At 42.9% G+C, this 19552-nt stretch overlaps 1 protein-coding gene and 1 long non-coding RNA gene across 5 annotated transcripts in view; one reads left to right on the top strand and one right to left on the bottom strand.

Annotated features, from left to right (window-relative positions):
• Positions 1 to 847: 847 nt before the first annotated feature.
• CENPF (centromere protein F) overlaps positions 848 to 19552 on the bottom strand; it is a 256055-nt gene continuing 237350 nt past the window's right edge. For all 4 annotated transcript variants that reach the window (XM_029593203.1, XM_029593204.1, XM_029593205.1 and 1 more), the window contains exon 20: positions 848 to 1435. In XM_029593203.1, coding sequence (XP_029449063.1) covers positions 1232 to 1435 — 204 coding nt within the window. In that variant the 3' untranslated portion in view covers positions 848 to 1231. The remainder of the gene's footprint in view (positions 1436 to 19552) is intronic.
• On the top strand, positions 2011 to 8324 carry LOC115086831. The gene is made up of 3 exons (XR_003855343.1): positions 2011 to 2097; positions 3255 to 6036; positions 7731 to 8324. It is a non-coding gene; the product is annotated as an uncharacterized LOC115086831 (long non-coding RNA).

Raw genomic sequence — 19552 nt, forward strand, 5'->3', positions numbered from 1 at the left:
AAAAACCTGCCTAAAGTACTAGGAGAGTGAAGCAGTGGAGCCAGCAAAACATAGGGTTTACACTGTAGCACAGCTGAAGACAAACTGCAACATGCAGGCTCTGCAGAAAGGATGAGACTGAGTGGCCCCATATGGGATGCAAGGGAGTAGTTAAGAGTTGCCCATGCCCAATGAGGCATGCTTAAATCTTCCAGAAACTGCAGAGTTAAACTTCCTTGCTGAGCTCCATCTGATGATGTTATCCATATATGAGGACTGCCATCCTGCTTGTCCTCCGTGAATACAGATGTGCACATCTTTGCACACACTGATTTCTGTATGGTTTGAGTCTGATGAACTAGATCTGCAGATTAAATGTATTGCATTTCTACTGGCAAACCTTGCAAAAACCTAATGTGGGGTTCAACAAAATCTGCTGTGAATTCTATAATCCACAGATTTTCATCAAATCTGGTGCAAACTTCAAACCCACAAGAAATTTCCAGCAGATCCAATTGGTTGCTGAAATTCACAGCATATTTCAGCTGGAAAAGTTCATTAAAATCAATTTGGTCATTATATGGATAGTCCCAGAACTTTGTGCAATCCACTTGCTACTTCCAGCCAGTTTCATGCATCCTCTAAATACAATCACAATTACTCAAAGCTTGCATAGTTTGAAGTAGTCTAAACTTGATAAACTGATGTATCAAATTAAGTACTTTTTATAAAGTAGAAACAACACTTTAGATTCTGGTGTACTCTTATCCACGGCTTTGTAGAAAACTAAATTTCATTTTTAGGGACAGAGCCAGATGCAAACTTCAAGATGTTTTAGACTCATCGATGATATGAAGTCATCTAACTGTTTAAGCTTTATTTTATGAGAATACTTTATTGTTCTAATTTAGATTAAACATTCAGATTTCTTGTTTAACAGAATATCTCAACAGAATAAAAATATCAGCAGTGATATGTATAGTATACTACTTAAGACAGAAAAGCTGTAACATTCAGTGTTAGCAATTTCTACAAAAACTGAACTATTTACATAAATATAAAAACAAAATAAGTAATAGACCAGCAAAGTTTTCAACAGTATATGTTTAAATGTTGGGTTGTATAGTTCAAAAGAACACATTTCTATTAAACTTTAAAAGCATTAAATTTGTTTAAAATTGCAAGCAGCCTTTCTGTACCTGTAAGTAAATAAAACATATTTGATATGTCATGAAACTCTTTGAAATGTTTTCTACTGTACATTACAATTCTCATCTTCCATTTGTTCAGGTAATTTATTTCCACTCTTGGAACGTCTACTTTTCTGTGTTAAGAGAGTGTCTCTAGGGCTCTCAGAAGCTGGTTTCTTGACCTTGTTACTTATAGATAGTGGTGATCCTGAAGAGTCCACTGTTCCAGTACCTGATCCCACTTGGAGAGGCTTTGTATCACTTAACTACAATCGGGGGAAAAAAAAACGGGCTCCCATTAGTTCTACCATTAAATCTAAGAAAAAATAAATTACACACCAAGCAATATAGTTATTTTTCAATACATTTAAACCAATTCAGGCTATGTGAAGTAGATTATGTATGCGTGTCCCAGAACGTGTTCCGACTGAACTTATTTTATATCCCCAATAGATCAAAGTGGAGAACAGAATCTATTAAAAGGCACATTACATCGCAAAATCAGTCAATGAAAAGTTAACACAATTCAGCATAATAAATATCAACATATGCACCACATGGTGTCTTCTGGGGACAGGTAGGGGTGTGCACGTGTGCATGCACACTGCATTACCCTTTGGGGTACTGTGCACTGTGGAATTTAAGTAGGTATTCTCAGATCAGTGTGTGCCCATTAGATGTGTTCGAGTGCATGCACACCCGAACTGCAAGAGGATGATGGCTGTGGGACCAAGATAAGTTCCAGAGGCAGACAGGCAACCAGGAAAACAGTCCATGGCAGATGGTGACTGCCGATAAAACAGGGCTACTAGACTGAAAGAACAGTGTCCTGGAATAGCAAGTCACGAGGCAGGCAACCAGAGGGAGTCAGAGGAGAAGGAGAGGAATGCTTTGGCCAGAAGGCTGAGGACTGGTATCGAACCAGAGGGTGAGATGACAAATATCTGGGATAGAAATGACGAGTATAAAGTGTGTGTGATGTGTGATGGGGGGGGGGTTGGAGTGTGGGGAGGGGAAGATGTCAGTTTTCTGGGCTTGGGGGGGGGGGGGGGGGGCGGGGGTGCCTCAAAATGTGCTATGTTTGGGTTGGGGCAGTGGGTATTGGAGTGGGCTGGGCTCCAGGGGAGTGGCAGCCAGGGAATTTCACTGGGTATCCGTTAGTTAATATATAATAAATAAAAATCCAGAGGACTATAAGGCAGAAACCAAGTTATAATAATCGAAAACTATCAAAACAGAATAAAGTAACTTGAAAACTACCAAAATTCCCAGCATGGATATAAACAAGTCAAACTGAAATATTTGAAAACTATCACAGATGAACATTTCTCTAAAATAAAAACTTCAGGTTAAAAGTTAAATATAAATATGTTTCAAAATCATCTTAGCTAAAAGATCTGTTGCAAAAGTACCTGTGGTCCAGTTTTTTTTTGTTTTTTTTTTTTTAAAGGTAAAAGTTCCTTTAACAAACAGAACTCCTGTAGTAAAGAGTTCAACAATCCAGTAGCTACTACTGTGGAAACCTTTTACAGGTATCGGTAAACAATTTCTCTGTGAGAAGGAATTTTGGGCAGGTCTTGCTTAGTAGATCTTAAGAGGTTTAGCAGGTACATAAAGAGATGATCCTTCAGATAATCTGGGCCACTCAATTAATACCAAAATGTTAAGCATACTGGAAGCCAGCACAATTCTTTTAATACTGGCACAATGTGCTGATCATATTTTGCATTGGTTAAAATCCTAGCTGCATTCTGCAATAATTTCAGTTTATTAATAATCATTAGAGGTAAGCCAATACAAGTAGGATTACAATAGTTAGCACTGAAATAATCAGAGCATAAGAGAATTTCAAGGCTTCAGCGATCCAGAAATTATGAAAACTGATATATTTTCTTCAGGTGAAAGAAAAGAATCCTTCCCTACCATTGAAATATGCACCTCCACAGATTAAGAGAATTCCAATATTAGCCCAAGGTTCCTTATTTTTGCTTGGCAGGATAATACCATATTGTTGAATTCTATCTCAAAGCTTAAATTTATGGAGATTTAACATCAATTTATTTTGATTTGCCCATTTCATCACAGCAACAAGACAACTATATAGCTTGGAATTTACATCTAACAAACCAGTTCCTAAGGGGATGTAACACTGGATATCATCTGCATACATATCGAGATGAATCCCAAAGGACATGACAACATCGGCCAGGAGTTTCAAATAAATATTAAAAAAGACCAGTGACAAAATGGAACCTTGTGGCAGCCCCAACCAACATCCCACATACACAATGTGGCTTCTTTGAAGACAACACAATGGGTTCTACCTTGTAAATACAACATAAAAACCAACTTAGGAGAAAGCTACCTATTCCCTGGTCTTGTACAGAGACTAGTGAAATAATGTGATCTAGAGAGTCAAAAGTAACAACAAAACCTAATAAGATAAAAAAAAAGATCTTAATTTCCCGTGTCAATTTCCCATTTAAAACAGTTCATTTGGCCAGTTATGACTTCAGTTCCGTTACCAGTTTTAAAGCCCAATTGTTGAGAGTTCAAACAATTCAACCTGTAATGTAAAGGAGACCACCTGTTGTGCTACCATCTTCCTAATAACTTGCTCAAAAAAGGGAATATGTGAGATAGGATATTACTTATCACAAGAATTAAAGTCTAAATTTGCCTTTTTAACAACTGGACCAAGTACAATCTTTTTCAGCAGGGCGAGTAGCAAATCCTGAAACAATAATAAAATAACCAGCCATTATTTTATTTCTTTGAACAACTATGAGGAACAAGGGTCCTATAAACAAATAGTAGGACTCATACTATTAAGAACTTTAATGATGCCCGTAATATGGAATTTTTCAAGCTCATTGAAATTACTAATACAGACATTAGAAGAAACCAAACCATCTTAGTCATCAAAAGTATTTAATCAAGTACCTTATGCAAGAGAAGTTAAAAATGAAACTATTGACCACAATATTCAGTAAAGCAGTGAATGGACAACTTATTGGATAACGGTAGCCGGATAAATTGTCAGGGATATTCAGTGGGATAAACATCTCACCAAATATACTCACCTAAAGTTATCTGTGTAATGTTACCCAGATTAACTTTCAAACCTAATCAGTTATCTTTGAATATATCTGATAAGGTTTAAAGTTATCTGGCAATGTGTACCTGGATAATTTTAACCTTAACTGTAAGCATTGAAACGTATCTGGTTAAGTAGCAGGAAAAAGGAAAAAAAAAACCCACAAAACTTTGCAGACCTGCAAGCCCAATACCCTACTCCCCACCTCACCAAAACACAAGTGGGCCATAGTGCTCAAAACTCCCTCCCCAAAATATTACAAGAAAGTAGCTGGACTATCTGCCAGAGGCACCTTCCATTGTGGATCTCCTGAAAACCCGACTGGCTGGTGGGCCCTCAGGACAGGGTTGGGGGACCACTACATTAAATAATCCATAGAATTCAAAAGTGGCCAAAGCCACTGTAGGCAAAGCTTGGAAGTGCCAAAAAAAAGTTTTTAATTGGCAAACTTTAACTATAAATAAGTTTCTCAAAATCTGTGTAAATTTTGGCTGGTTGTGAGGAGGCCCACGACCAAACACACACAGGCCCACTAGGCCCTGAAAACAGCACCTGGTGATGACGCCACCAGACGCTGTGACCCGCTCGTAATACGAAAGCCACCATGCTTTCTCCACCTTGGCTCCTTAGGTGTGCCTGTACTTCTTGGCCCTGCAGTGGGAACTCTTCACTGGTGCTCTCAGAGGATGTCATGTGATTGGGTATTTAAACGCAGCCGCGATACCAGCACACTGCCTCAGCTACAGATCTTCCTGCTCTTAGCAGTGCGTATTGTTCTCCAGTGTTCCTGTAATCCTTGCCCCAGCATTGCCTCGTCCAGCCTGCCTTGCCTGACCTCCTGGTACAGATCCCTGCTATGGACCCAGTCCATTCTCCTGCTTGCAGACTGGTATTGATTGTTGCCTGCCCTGACCTTAGCCCAGTTCTGGACTTTCCTATTCTAAGCACCCTGTGGGACATTTGCCTAAGTCCTGCCAGCCCCTGGATCAACCTGCAGGGAATGAGGCTGGTATAGGTGAAGGTCCAGCTTAGTCTCAGCCCAGGGCATGTCAGCCAGGTGAGGGCCTAGTGGGTTTGCCTGCTAGGCAGCATCAACCACATCACAGCACAAAGGCTTACAACTGTGTCAATCTGCTGACTATAAGCTTCCATCATAAAAGCTGAACCAAAATTAACTCCTAGACTTCTAACATGATTAGAGATGGAAACTAAATATCCATCAATTGTTATATGTGCCTGCAACCCTCCATACTGATCAAACAATCTGTGGACACCTTTTTGATCATCTGAAGGCGACCTTTATGACTGCCCCAATCCTGGTATACCTAGACCAACAGTAATTGTTTAAATTGGAGGCAGATGCATCCAGGGCAGCTGCTGGGGCTATATTATCTCAAAGAAGGGAACCTAAAAGACTTCCTTCATCCATATGCCTTCTACTTTTGTAAGCTTACAGCTGCAGAGAAGAACTATAATGCCATAAAAACTGCCCTTGAGGAATGGCATCATCTCTTGGAAGGGGCCTAACAAGTCCAGGTTTTCACGAACAACAAAAATTAGGAATTCCTTAAGACCATGTGCAACATGAATTCCAGGCAAGTTCATTAATTTATTTTCTCGTTTCGATTTCAAATTAACATACCAACTAGACTACATGAAGAGCAAGGCAGATACTCTCTTCTGCAGGGATAGAAAAGAACCTGTGAAACCAGAAGATCCCTCCAACTTGAGAACATCACCCTCTCACCCAGGAATCCTGACCTGAAGGAGGTAATGTGTGGAAACCTGCGGCAAGATAAGTTTGCCCAGGCCCAGTTGCAGGAACTGGAAAAGGGAGAAAAGGACACTGTATGGAGCCAGCAGGGAACCTTCCTTTATATAAAGAATTGATTCTATGTACCCAAGAGCATTTATTTTGTTATTTTTTATATACAGACATTCGATCTGAGATATCACATCGGTTTACATTCAGGTACTGTAGGTATTTCCCTATTCCCAGAGGGCTTTAAAGCTTCCCATTGGCACAAAACCAACCATGAACAGTAGTTCATGGTTGGTTTTGTGCCACAAAACTAAGGAATTAGTTGCATGTTATGGAGGCAGTGCATGCAAATTCTCCCATGCATATTCATATGGATATCCTGAAAACCCGACTGGCTAGGGGGTCCACAGGACAGGGTTGGGAGCCATTGCACTAGAGCAAGCGCTCGGTCACAAGGAAGAAAGGCCCGAGCCTGGGTTATATTCAGGCAGGCTCCTATAAAATCCAACTGATTCAACAGATTAAGATGGGATTTCGGGTGGTTGATGACAAACCCGAGGGATTCCAGCACCTGAATGGTTATGTGTAGAGAGCGAAGCACCCATCCATGGGTGGCGCTCTTGATCAGCCAATCATCCAAGTAGGGGAAGAGACATGCACCCCAGGCAGCGGAGATGTGCACCCACAACTGCCAGGCACTTGGTGAAGACCCGGGGCCTGAAGCAAGGCCGAACGGCAACACCTTGTATTGGAAGTGATTGTCGCCCATCAAGAATCGAAGATACTGCCTGGGTCCAGGAAAAATTCCTGTGTGGGCATACGTGTCCTTTACGTTAAGGGAGCAAAGCCAGTCCTCTCTTTGCAGGAGGGGAATCAGGGTGCCCAGTGAGGCCATCTTGAACTTTTCTCTTTGCAGAAATTTGTTCAAGGCTCTCAGATGGGATGTAGCCCCCTGTTTTCTTTGTAATCAGGAAATATTTGGAGCAGAATCCCAGTCCCGTTGATGTAGCAGGACAGGTTCCATGGCCCCCGCCAATACAAGGACAGAGAGCTCTGTCCAAAGGACTTCCTGCTGTGGGGTCTGACCCCCACGGCGAGGGGGGGGGGTGTCTGCAGGGACACAGTTTAACACATACTCTCGACGGATAATGGACAGGACCCACTGGTCCTGAAAGGATTGTAGCCAACCTCTGACCGAGGACCCTGATGTTGAAAGTATGATCACAGGACTTATGCTCCCTCAGAGCCAGTCAAAATCCCGTAGCGGGGCTTTGCTGGGGAGGCAGATGAGTCCTGGGGGTCCGCTGCTATGTAGAACGACCCCTAGAACTTCATTGCGGCGTACATAAGTCCCACAGGTATTTATAATTGTATGTACTCTTTTACATACTCTTTGAAAGAAAAGTACTGTTTCAATTCATAAATGCTCACGCAATTATAAATACCTGTGGAGCTTTAAGGAATTTAAAAGTTTATCGTTCACCCTATATTTTGATGGGTTTGTAGTAATACCCTTTAAAAAAAAAATTAAAAATATGAGTCTAAAAACTAATAAATTAAAGGGGACTTACACTAATGAGTAGTCTTTAGGTTGACGAGCTGCTTCAGTGTTTGTCCTACAAACTAAATATATATATATTAATCAAATTGATCAGGATCTTTCAAATTGAGCCACAGCATCTCGTACTTTGTCGCCAAACAGGTTCTCTCCAGTACAGGGCCGGTCTGTGAGCTTATCCTGGACTTCTGGCAGGAGGTCTGATGCTCTGAGCCATGCCATTCTCTGGGCCCCAATGCCTGCCGCCACCACCACCCTAGGCGCTGTTTTGAACACATCATAAGTGGAACATACCTCATGTTTGCCACACTCCAAGCCTTGTTGGACAACTGCCAGGAAGGGTTCCTGCTGCTGTTGGGGGAGGCAGTCGGCCAACTCCTGAACTTGCTTCCAGAGGTTATGAGTGTATTGTGTCATCACCAAAATTAGCACACAAATAAAGTACATGAACAAGCTCTATCTTTGGCTGGCCCTTGTATATGGAATGAGCTACCAAGCGATCTGAGATTAGAGCCAATCTTTTCAAGTTTTAAAAAGAAATTAAAACATTTATTTAATCTTGCATTTGGAGAACAAAATAATGAAGGGGAGTAAGTAAATTTGAAGGACAAGGAAAGTGGCTAGATTACTTTTACCGATGCTGTGTTATTTTATATTGGATTTGAATACTTTTATGAATGTTTTATTTTTATTTTGATGTAACATTGTTTTCAAATGTAATTTGTTTTAGAATGTAAACTGGTATATAAAGCAAAATAAATAAATAAATAAATAAATAAATGAATGAATAATAAATGTTTTGTTGTTAGGCGATAATCTGGGCAAACATCACTCCCTGGTACACTTTCCTACCTACAGCATCCAATAGCTGGTGTTCCTGGCCTGGAGACGCAGAACCGTGCATACAGGAAAGTTTGGTTTTCTTGAGGACAGACTCCACCACTACTGACTAGTGGTGTTTAAAATCATGAGAGGTCTAGAACGGGTAGATGTGAATCGGTTATTTACTCTTTCGGATAGTAGAAAGACTAGGGGGCACTCCATGAAGTTAGCATGGGGCACATTTAAAACTAATCGGAGAAAGTTCTTTTTACTCAACACACAATTAAACTCTGGAATTTGTTGCCGGAGAATGTGGTTAGTGCAGTTAGTGTGGCTGTGTTTAAAAAAGGATTGGATAAGTTCTTGGAGGAGGTCCATTACCTGCTATTAAGTTCACTTAGAGAATAGCCACTGCCATTAGCAATGGTTACATGGAATAGACTTGGTTTTTGGGTACTTGCCAGGTTCTTGTGGCCTGGATTGGCCACTGTTGGAAACAGGATGCTGGGCTTGCTGGACCCTTGGGTCTGACCCAGTATGGCATTTTCTTATGTTCTTGTGAAATGGCGCCTCTAGAATCATTTGGCTGGTTGAACCATGTATACTGCGTCCGTCTTACGGTTCACCAGAGCCACCGATATGGGGTGCTCCCACATCCTGAGGAGTAATTCCTTAAATATGTCATGGATGGGGATAGCCAAGACCTCCTTTGGGGCATCAAAACTGGAGAACCTCCAGCATCTTCCTCCGTAATGAGCTGGAAAGGAATTGACTCAGCCATAGCCGGCACAAAAACTGCAAACAACAGATCCTCCAGTGGGGATTGGCATCTCTATTCTGGAGGAGATGGGTCCGAGGGAAGTTCTCCCGAGTCCTGTGAAGACTACTCCAATGTACCATCTCCCCTCACTGAAGTCCCCTAAGGCCCCTTGAGGAGGACACTTGATCCAAGCCCTTCGGCTCCAGGAACCAGGAGCAAACTACAGCCTCGACAATAGCAAAGGCACCAAGGCCCCTGAAGGACTGGGGACTGGACCAGCCATAACTGGGCGTGGTACCAGAGTCCCCGATGGTACCTTTGGCCTGGAGAACTCATTCTCCTCCGAGGACCTCACAATGGGGATGACTCCGGAGGGAGAAGGACTCTGTGGCCATTGGGGCATTGAGGGACCCCTGGGCACGAGGAGCAGCTGCATGGGCAGGACATCCAAGAGACATCAAGGCGCTCCAGCAACGGTGCTAGCATTGCAGGGGCAGGCTCAGACACCGAGGTAGGCACCGGTGCAGCTGGCGATTTGATACCCTGAAAGGCTCGGAGCACCGCCTGTTGCATCCTGTGGTCCAGTTCTTCCTGGAAGTCGCTGAAGTGAGGACCGTTGGAGGAGGAAAAGGCGTCACCGGAGCCTCTGTGAAGCTTGGTGCCCGGCACCGATGTCGGTGGGGAACGCCTAGGACTCCTGAGTACGATGGAAATCTATGTCTTCTCTCTGCGGGGTCTCTTCGGGGGCAACCTGGTAGACACCAGTGTCATCCCAATTCCAGCACTGTGCACAGTGAATGGTGTCAATGTTTCTGAGGCTTTGGGAGTCAAGGCGCACGACACTGGAGTTGAAAGATCAGATTTTCTGGATCCGAAGAACTTCTCCATTTTGTCTAATCGAGCCCGATGACCCTTGGGGGGGGGGGGGTCATTTGATTGCATAGATTCCCCTGGACGTTGTGCAACACCCCTAGGCAGAGGATACAGACCTCATGTGGATCTGTAATGGACATGGTCCGCGGGCACTGGCGAAAACCCGATGATGCCATGAAAAAAGAGCCGGCGAGCAGTTGATGACCGGCAGTCACCGATAAACGGCACTGTTGGGAATTGACCACAAAGAAGGAGGGGAAAAAAACAAACAAACAAAAAAAAAAAACAAAACTTACCATGCCGCCCTATGAAACGCTGACAGGAAGAAGGGGGACCTGGCACAGAAAAACTACGGAGGACAAAGCTCTAGAATAGCAGAGCTCCAAAACTGCAAGGCAAACACTTCGTGGGGGTGGGGGGAAGACTCAAGGGGGACCTCGCGTGGACACATGGATAATGGCATGCTAGGCATGCTCAGTGTGCCTGTCAAAGTTCTAGAAACTTTGACAAACATTTTCCGGGCCTGGCTCCATCTAATGTCGTCACCCATGTGTGGTGACTACCATCTTGCTTGTCCTAGGAGAAGGAAGATACCAAATAAAGAGGTTGAAAATCACTTGTATAGAAAGAAGTCCACTGTAAAATCAGGGAATCCAGATGCTGTCAAATCTGGTTTTTTCTCCTGAACAATATAGTAATGTGGACATTTAGACAATACAAGTATATTTAGGAAACTATAGGAGTCTGATCAACCAGGCACATTACATTTTTTCCTTCTGCTCCTCTTGGGCTTCCAGCTCAATCAGAACTGGACTTTACTGGACTAAAGCACATGAAGCCTTCATGTGCAACTATCCTACTGCTCATTTTATTTCTGCTTCCATGCAGTCAGCTATTGCATTATTTGTCTTCTTCCTAGGAGCCAAGGATCACACTTACCTAAAGAAACTGATACAAGTGTAATCAAGCTAGCCAGCAGGTGTCACTGTTGTACAATGGCTGGAACTACTTCCCTCAAGCATCAACAGCAATACAAATGGTCTCATTCTTGACTCTGGAGCATATAAATGGGCCTCATAATAAATCTTTCAAACCTAATTAAAATACAATTGAATGCTAAGGGACAGAATGAGAAATGTCACAATGAGTATAATAATAATAATAATAATAATAATAAAAAGTTAGCAAACATTTTCTGATATAGTTACCTTTCAAAATATTTTTCAAAAGGAGCTAAAATCACCCAACTCTTCAGGCAGCCTGATGTGCTCTAAGTGAATTCATTGTACCACTGAGCTTTGTCTGCTTTCCTGACTGCACATTGACATGTAACAAACAATAATGACCTTACTGGGTTTTTTAATTCTTGGAAATTTGTGTAGTCATGGTTACAATTTCTTATTCAGCCTGCAGGAATTATACTCACGCAGCAAGCCCTCTGGTGTAACCTGCCTTCCTTCTAGCAACAGAACAGCAAGATTTCCCAAGGGATTTTTTTTTAAACTCATGACTGAATCTATTCAGTCTTCTAGTACTTTGCACAAGTCTGAATTATAGAATGGTCAGCTAAAAAACACCCAGATATACAGCTTTCAATATCAATATGGAAAAGGCAGACAAAATTTATCAAAGATCCAACTTAATTAAATATGGCACATACAGAAAAACATCCTTTGCTTGAAAAGGAACATGTCTCTATAATTTTAATATGTACACCATACAGGCCACTAGAGCTGCATTTTTCTGTGAATATCTCCAGACAGCTCCATATAATTACTGCAGCTTGCTTTTGAGCACCAGCAGAACTCTGCAACTTTTTATGTAAGCTGTGGACAATCGTGGCAGGCCTACTGAAATGAATGGGGACTGCTCACTATATCTCAAGCAGATGTCATATGAATAAGATTTTCTATCTTAAAGAGGAGAGGGCACCAACAGTCTGTCACAGAAAGGAGTGTGCTTTCCTGAGGACAATATTATTGTGAAATGGAAAAAAAATTGGAAAAAGGCATCTATGATACACATTTGTTTTTTTGCACCTTTACCTACGGCAGCAGGATACAGCACAGCTCAGGGTTAACATGGATAATGTGCTACTCCGCCTGAGGTTTGCCTGCAATATGTGACTTCAGAGACCTCTGTGTAGCTCTTTTATACTACAAAATTTTTAAAACATTAAACATAATGGTTAATGTTTGGCATCAAAGGGATAACATCAGTTGAGTGTAGTTTTGAGACAATGCTGCAAGACCCATTGAAAAACAAACGTTTAATAGTGCTGTGCTATCAGCTTCTTTCCAACAGTTCCAGATGACCACATCTAACAAACTGGTGAGTAGCTAAGTTTCAGAAAGACAGTAGCTGCTTGTCTCAATGATTGTTCAGCCAACATAGCAGACTGGTTGAAATATCATAGCCCGCAGTTGAACCCTAATGATTTATGATGTTAACCTTCTTCTGCTTTTTTCTCTCTTGTCCCAGTTCCATTATCCCTGTTTCATTGTAACTGCAACTCCTCTGCACTAGATTCAGTTTTCGTATTTTTTGCACACCTTGTTTGAATGTAAACCGGCATGATGTGATTTTATCATGAATGCCGGTATATAAAAAACCTAATTAAATAAATACATAAAAAATCTGAGCTATTATGAATTAGATGAGTTAGTTGAGACAATTTTGTCCATGTTTATCTAGAAATGACTTAGCAATAATCATTCATATCTTAACAAGCAAACTCAACTAATTTAATTCCCTCTATCATGGTTTATCCCTACTGCTTCTGCACAATTACAACTCCTTCAGAACACTGCTGCCAGGATTTTAGTAGGTGAACAAACTAGGGATCATTTGATTCCCATTTTTTGGGAACTTCATTGACTTTCCATCACTTGGAGTGCCAAATTTAGAACATTTGTAAACAATTTGGAGAATTTTAATCATACAGGCCCACAATATCTTCAGGAGCAACAGGTTCCATATAAACCTACTAGAAATATACCATCTCAAATTAAATTGATAGCTTTTTGTAAAGTTTGTGGACCATTGCTGTGGGGAGGTTGATAACCTACAGGGAAGGCCCTGTAGGTCCTCCCTGACAGATAGCAGGACTGAGCTGGTACAAGAATTGTCTAGAGCTTCACCTATACCAGCCCCTTTTCCCTTAAGTTGAGCCTTCGGGTTCTAGGGCCAGCAACACTTAGGTGAGAGTCTTGTGGCAGCTAGCAACAAGAGAAGTCCCAGCTGTAGCTAGGGTTAAGAGGCAGGTGGAAAACAAAGATAGTCATGGTTCAGGTTGCGATCAGAGGCAGGCATAGGTGATAATGGTCAAGGTCCAGGCTGAGATCAGAGGCAGTGGCAGGCAAGATTGGTCAAGGTCCAGATCAGAGGCAGGTGAGAATGGTTAGGGTTTCAGGCTAAGGTCAGAGCCAGTAGTCAGTGCAAGGGCAGGCCAGAAAGCTCTCCGATTTATGAAACTCAGTTACTTCCAAATATCTGACGACAGCTCCGCAGCGAACCCCGTCGAGGCCCAGAAGCCCTCCTGATCCCTCCAAGGGCCCTGAGGTGTCCCCCAACCGGACCCCTCCACACGGCCGATAGACCCGCCTCCAGACGACGTCATCGACAGCGGCGACATGGGACCTTAACCCGGAGGTACTGACCTCAGGCGCCGCACAGCTCGCCAAGCCCCGCAGCGAACCCCGTCAAGGCCCAGAAGCCCTCCGAAGGCCCCGAGGCGTCCCCCAACCGGACCCTTCAATGTGGCCGATAGACCTCAGGTGCCGCGCGCCAAAGGAGCGAGACCAAGGAGCTAGCACGCCCCTTAGCGTCGTCCCTCATTGCACCTCATTGACTGCTCTGCCCGGGGCCTGCCCCCTTTCTCCCCTTAGTGCTGCTCCCAGCTGCCTCGTCTCTTTTGCTGCCTGCCTCCCACCCCCCCCACCCCCCAGGACCCCTTCGGGATCAATGAAATTGACCCGCACCTTTCCGCCACCTCCCAAGGCCTACCTTGATCAACAAATGAGATTTGACGCTGAAGACTGCCCCCAATTGACGATCTCAAAACACAACACTGAATCACCTCCGATCGGCAGGAACTCCTCCTGGAAGTAGGACATCGAAGGGACAACACATACTTGCGCGACCCGGCGCCACCCATCGAGGTAAGAGCCATCTCTTCTCCTCCCCCAGCCAGCCCTCGCCAGGGATCGCAACCGCCCAAGACCCGATTGTACCAGACCTGAAGCCTCGCTCACCTGACATAGAAACCTGCCCACCTTGTGCATTCCTCATTTCTGTGCCACCACCTTTTCTTCTCAACCTACCATCCAGGAAACATCTAGCTGTACCTATATATTTACCCCCCAAACGTTTGTCTAACACCTCTATGTCACCCCTTCTACACCACCCTTTCCACCTTTCCAACATGCTAACCTATCCATTCCCGCGCTTAACTACAAGCCAAACCGTCCCAAAAACTTCCTACCCTTCTCCCCTCCCTCCAACCTCAAATCCCTAGTGCCAATCATGATTTCCCCACTAGCGTAATTCCTCTGCCTTACTTCACTATCGAGCATACTCTTCAACTCCCAGTCTTTAACCAAAAAAACCCTATCCTGAACGATCTCCTTCTAGGCAACCAACCAGATAGCTGCGCAATAACTGAAACATGGCTCAAACAAACAGACTTAGTAATTCTGAACCAACTCCCTACCCATCTCTACGATATCTTCTCCCTTCCCAGGCACAAAAAAGAGGGGGGGAGGTCTCTTACTGGCCAAGAAAGATCTTAAACTAATCCCTCAGACAGTTAACACCGCCCCCAAATTTGAAATTGGCTTTTTCAAATCTTCACAATTACAAATCTGCACCCCCCCCCCCCCCCCCCCCCACCGGCCTCCTCGACCACAATACCTCTCCTCTCATTGAATTTATTGCCACAAACAGATATGGGCATTCCAGCTATCATCCTCGGAGATTTCAATCTCCACGTCAACTCCATCCCACTATCCCCCTTCCTGGGATGCCCTCCTATCCTCCATCTCGGCCATGGGCTTTAAACAAATCATCTCCAGCCCTACCCACAAAGCAGGCCACACACTGGATCTGATTTTCACAAACTCCCTCCTCCTTCATGCACTCACCCACCTGCACTCCGGTCCCCTGGTCAGACCACTCGCTTATAAAAACCAAGCACTCCCTAAATAAAACTCTGACCCCCAACCAGAAACAAAATATCATACAATACAGAAAACCCTGCACTAAGGAAGAGCTATCCCTTGCCTTCTCTAATAGTCTGGACAAGCTAGACCTCACCAACAAGGAGGCCACCCGCAACTCATGGAACAAGATAACCAATAACATCGCAGACAACATCTGCCTTCTCATCTCCAAAGACCTAAACTCAAATAACTCAAAAAAACCATGGTATACGGTTGAACTGCAGGCACTCAAACATGAATTAAAAACCAAGGAAAAGAAATGGTGCAAGGATCCTTCTCCCACCCTGCTAGCTACTTATAAACTCACTCTCCATTCTTACAGAACAATCCTAAAAAACAAAAAAAGAATTCTACACCCAAAAAATCCACAACTACCAATTTAATGCCAAAGCCCTCTTCTCCTTTGTCTCAAGCCTCACCAAAATAACATCTCACCCTTTCGTAGAGAATGAAGCTATCAATAAATGTAATGAACTAGCACTCTTTTTCCACAACAAAGTGGACAAGTTTATGACACGATTCCCACCCTCCACCTCCCAACCCCACACCACCCAAAAAACCCCAAACATCGCATTCAACTCTTTCGAACCTAACTCTGCTTCGGAGATAGCAACACTTCTAAACAAAATGAAACCATCCTCTCACCTGGAGGATGCCATCCCTACAAAAACACTTCTTTCCATCCCTGACATCATTGCCAAGCCTTTATCAGAAATCATTAACTGCTCTCTCTCCCTCGGACACGTTCCCACTGCCTGGAAACAAGCCACCCTCAAACCCATTTTAAAGAAATCGAACCTGGACCCAGCTGACCCTTCAAATGTCCGGCCTATCTCCAACCTCCCGGTTCCTGGCTAAAATTATGGAAAGGGTGGTCAACCTACAACTTACGGACCACCTAGAAAAACACAACACCTTATTCTCATCACAATATGGCTTCTGTAAGTTCTTCAACACAGAAACCCTCTTAATATCCCTCTTGGATACCCTACTCAAAGGACTCGACAAAGGCCAGTCTCACATCTTAGCCATGCTTGACATCTCTGCCGCATTCGACACTGTCAACCACAATATACTAATCAATTGCCTCTCCGAAATAGTTATCTCTGGAATGGCCCTCATATGGTTTAAATCCTCTCTCAGCAATAAGTACTATAAGGGCAAAATTGGCACCCATGAATCTAACCCTATTAACCTAACCCGTGGGGTACCCCAAGGTTCCTCCCTCTCTCTTACACTCTTCAACGTCTATCTACTACCCTTTGCCAACTCCTTGCTGACCTCTGTCTAACACATATCTATGCGGATGATGTCCAAATACTCATTCCCATCAAGGAATCCCTACCTAAAGCCCTCAAGACCTGGGACAATTGCTTCACCTCCATCAACCGCCTCCTAACCTTAACACTACAAAAACAGAGCTACTTCTCATCTCCCCAGGCCACCATAACCTCCTTCCCCCTGACCAACCCTCCTCCTTTCCACAACACATCAGAGATCTAGGGGTCATGTTTGACAGCCGTCTAAACTTTAAAAAATTTACCACCACCACTAAGGATTGCTTCTACAAACTACAGGTCATTAAGAAACTAAGACCCCTCCTCCATCACAATGACTTCCGAACAGTCCTTCAAGCCACTTTATTTAGCAATATTGATTACTGCAACTTCCTGCTCCTAGGCCTTCCCGCAATCTCTCTCAAACCGCTCCAAATTTATTTATTTGATTTATTTATTTGATTTTATATACCGACAGCCGTTTGCACATCGTGCCGGTTTACAGATAACTTATAACAAATAATATATAGGCAAAGCCTTTACAAGGAACAGTTTGTTCCTTGTAAAGGCTTTTACAAAGGCTTTTACAAAGGCTGCAAAACGCAGCTGCTAGAATCTTCACCAACTCCCGCAGAACAGATCATATATCGCCAATCCTCAGATTTCCATTGGCTTCCGATCCCCTCCAGAATACTTCACAAGACCCTCACAACTATCCACAAAACTCTACACAACCTGAATATTCATTGGCTTAATGACTCTATGCACTACCATACATCCGACAGACCCACCAGAACTACCTATAAAGGATTCCTGTCTACACCCTCTCACAAACTCTCCCATCACATCTCCAAAGAATGGGCCTTCTCCATAGCGGGACCAACACTATGGAACTCCATGCCACCCGAACTACTCCAAGAACACTGTACAAAAACTTTCAAATAAAATCTAAAAACTTGGCTATTTAAACGGGCCTATACATAAAAAACCCCCATCCTTATCGCTCCCAATAGCATCCGCTGCCTCCAACCCAGATGTCTAATTCTATTTAAGTTCCAGTGAATTTTTGTTTGGATGATATGCAATACAGAAGTTTGTATATAGTTAATTTTTCTCTCAATCTCTTATTAATGGCCCTGCTTAAGTCCACTGGACCCTTTCTTTCCTCTAATCCGCCCATCTTGTTCCTTCATCTCCCTGTTATATGTAACAAATTTTTTCCCTTTCCTAAAAACACGATGTTTGATTAACTCCCATTAATTGTAAACCGATATGATATGCAAATGAATGTTGGTATATAAAAGTTTTTAAATAAATAAATAAATAATTATCCAAAATTTTCTGATTCTCCTCATCACCTCTGTAATCCTCTTTTCCAAACACTGATTGAACAATCTCTGGTTTGGATGGAAACTAGAAACCACTTTGGTAAAAAAAAAAAAAAAAAGGAGAGAACAGGTTTTAGAACCACAGATTCCTTATGAAATCTTAGATAGGCTCTTGAAAAGATAAAGCCTGCAACTCTGATACACATCTAGCTAAGGTAACTGACACCAAAAGCAATCTTTAAAGTCAAATCCTTCAAAGCTGTTGCAAGCTCGAAGGGTTCCACAATCGATGCCTGCAAAACCAAATTCAGACTCCTTTGTGGAAATATCGAACTAACTGGTAGGTGAACATGCTTTACCCTATTTTAAATAACAAGTAATATCTTTATTTGAAGCAATAGTTAAACCTTTGACTCCACATCTAAAACTCACTATTGCCACAATCTGAACCTTCAATTAATTTAATGCTAAACCATTCTCCAATCCTTTATGTAAAAATTAAAAAATATCTTTAATTTGTGATGGCCAAGGAAAAATATTACTTTAATTCACAAGGAATTTCAAATGCTAGCCATATTCATATATATGCTAAAGATGCTGATTTCTTTCTTGACCACAAAACCATTCCAATTGCTAAATATGAATAACCCTTTCTGAGTAGCTGTGATCTTTCAAGAACCATGCCCATAAGCGAGAAGGGAATGGGGTCAACCATTACAATTGGTCCTTGTCAAAGATGACCCTTGTTCCTGGGTAACTTTAATGGCGGGTCCATCAACAGTTGCATCAGATCTGTAAACCAAGGCCTTCTTGGCCAATCCAGGACTACCAGTACTACTCTTATTCCTTCCTTCTCTATCTTTTTTTTTATTTTTTTAAGACTTCATCCTATCAGGGGCCAAGGCAGGAAAACATAACAGCCCTTCCCTTCAGCCAAGACTGAACCAAAGCATTGATTGCTTCGTTCCTGATCTCCTTGTACCTGCTGTAAAAACTCTTTACCTTCCTATTCTTGGTTAATGCCATCAGATCCATCTGATATCATCCCTATCAATGCACTATTAGCTGATTAGCCCAATGGCTTAGCTCCTATTCTCCTGGATCTATCATATTTCTTCTTAAGTAATCTGTTTGAATATTGTCCTGAGCCGCAATGTGTATCGCTGATAATTGTATCAAATTGCTTTCTGCCCAAGCAAACAGCAAAGCTGTCTCCTTGGCCGTTGCCTGATTTTGAGCGCCTCCTTGTTTGTTCATGTATGCTACTGCTGTAGCACTGTTGCATAGAACTCAAACTGCTCTCCCCTAGAATAACTGGAGCAGAGCCAGTCTTATTGCTCATTTCCAATTTATGTTCCAAAAACTCTCTCTCTTTGACCAATAGCCCTGCATGTATTGATCTTGACAATGGGTACCCCATCCTTTTAGACTGGAATCTCTTGTTATCATCTACTCCGGCAACTCCAAGAATACTCCCCACTGCAGATTCAATGTGTTTGTCCACCAATGTAGGCTTTCCCTTACCAACTCAGAGGGGTAAACTAATCTTACATCCCTGAGAAAGTGGCCTCCATCTTGTTAGCAGGTCTGATTATAACTGCCTCCTGTGAGCTCTTACCCAAGGGACAAAGTCTAGAGTGATAGCCATAAAACCCAGAAGCTGAAGATAATCCCATGCTTTTGGAGT

Source organism: Rhinatrema bivittatum, chromosome 3 (genome assembly GCF_901001135.1).
Source record: "Rhinatrema bivittatum chromosome 3, aRhiBiv1.1, whole genome shotgun sequence".
Classification (NCBI taxonomy): domain Eukaryota; kingdom Metazoa; phylum Chordata; class Amphibia; order Gymnophiona; family Rhinatrematidae; genus Rhinatrema; species Rhinatrema bivittatum.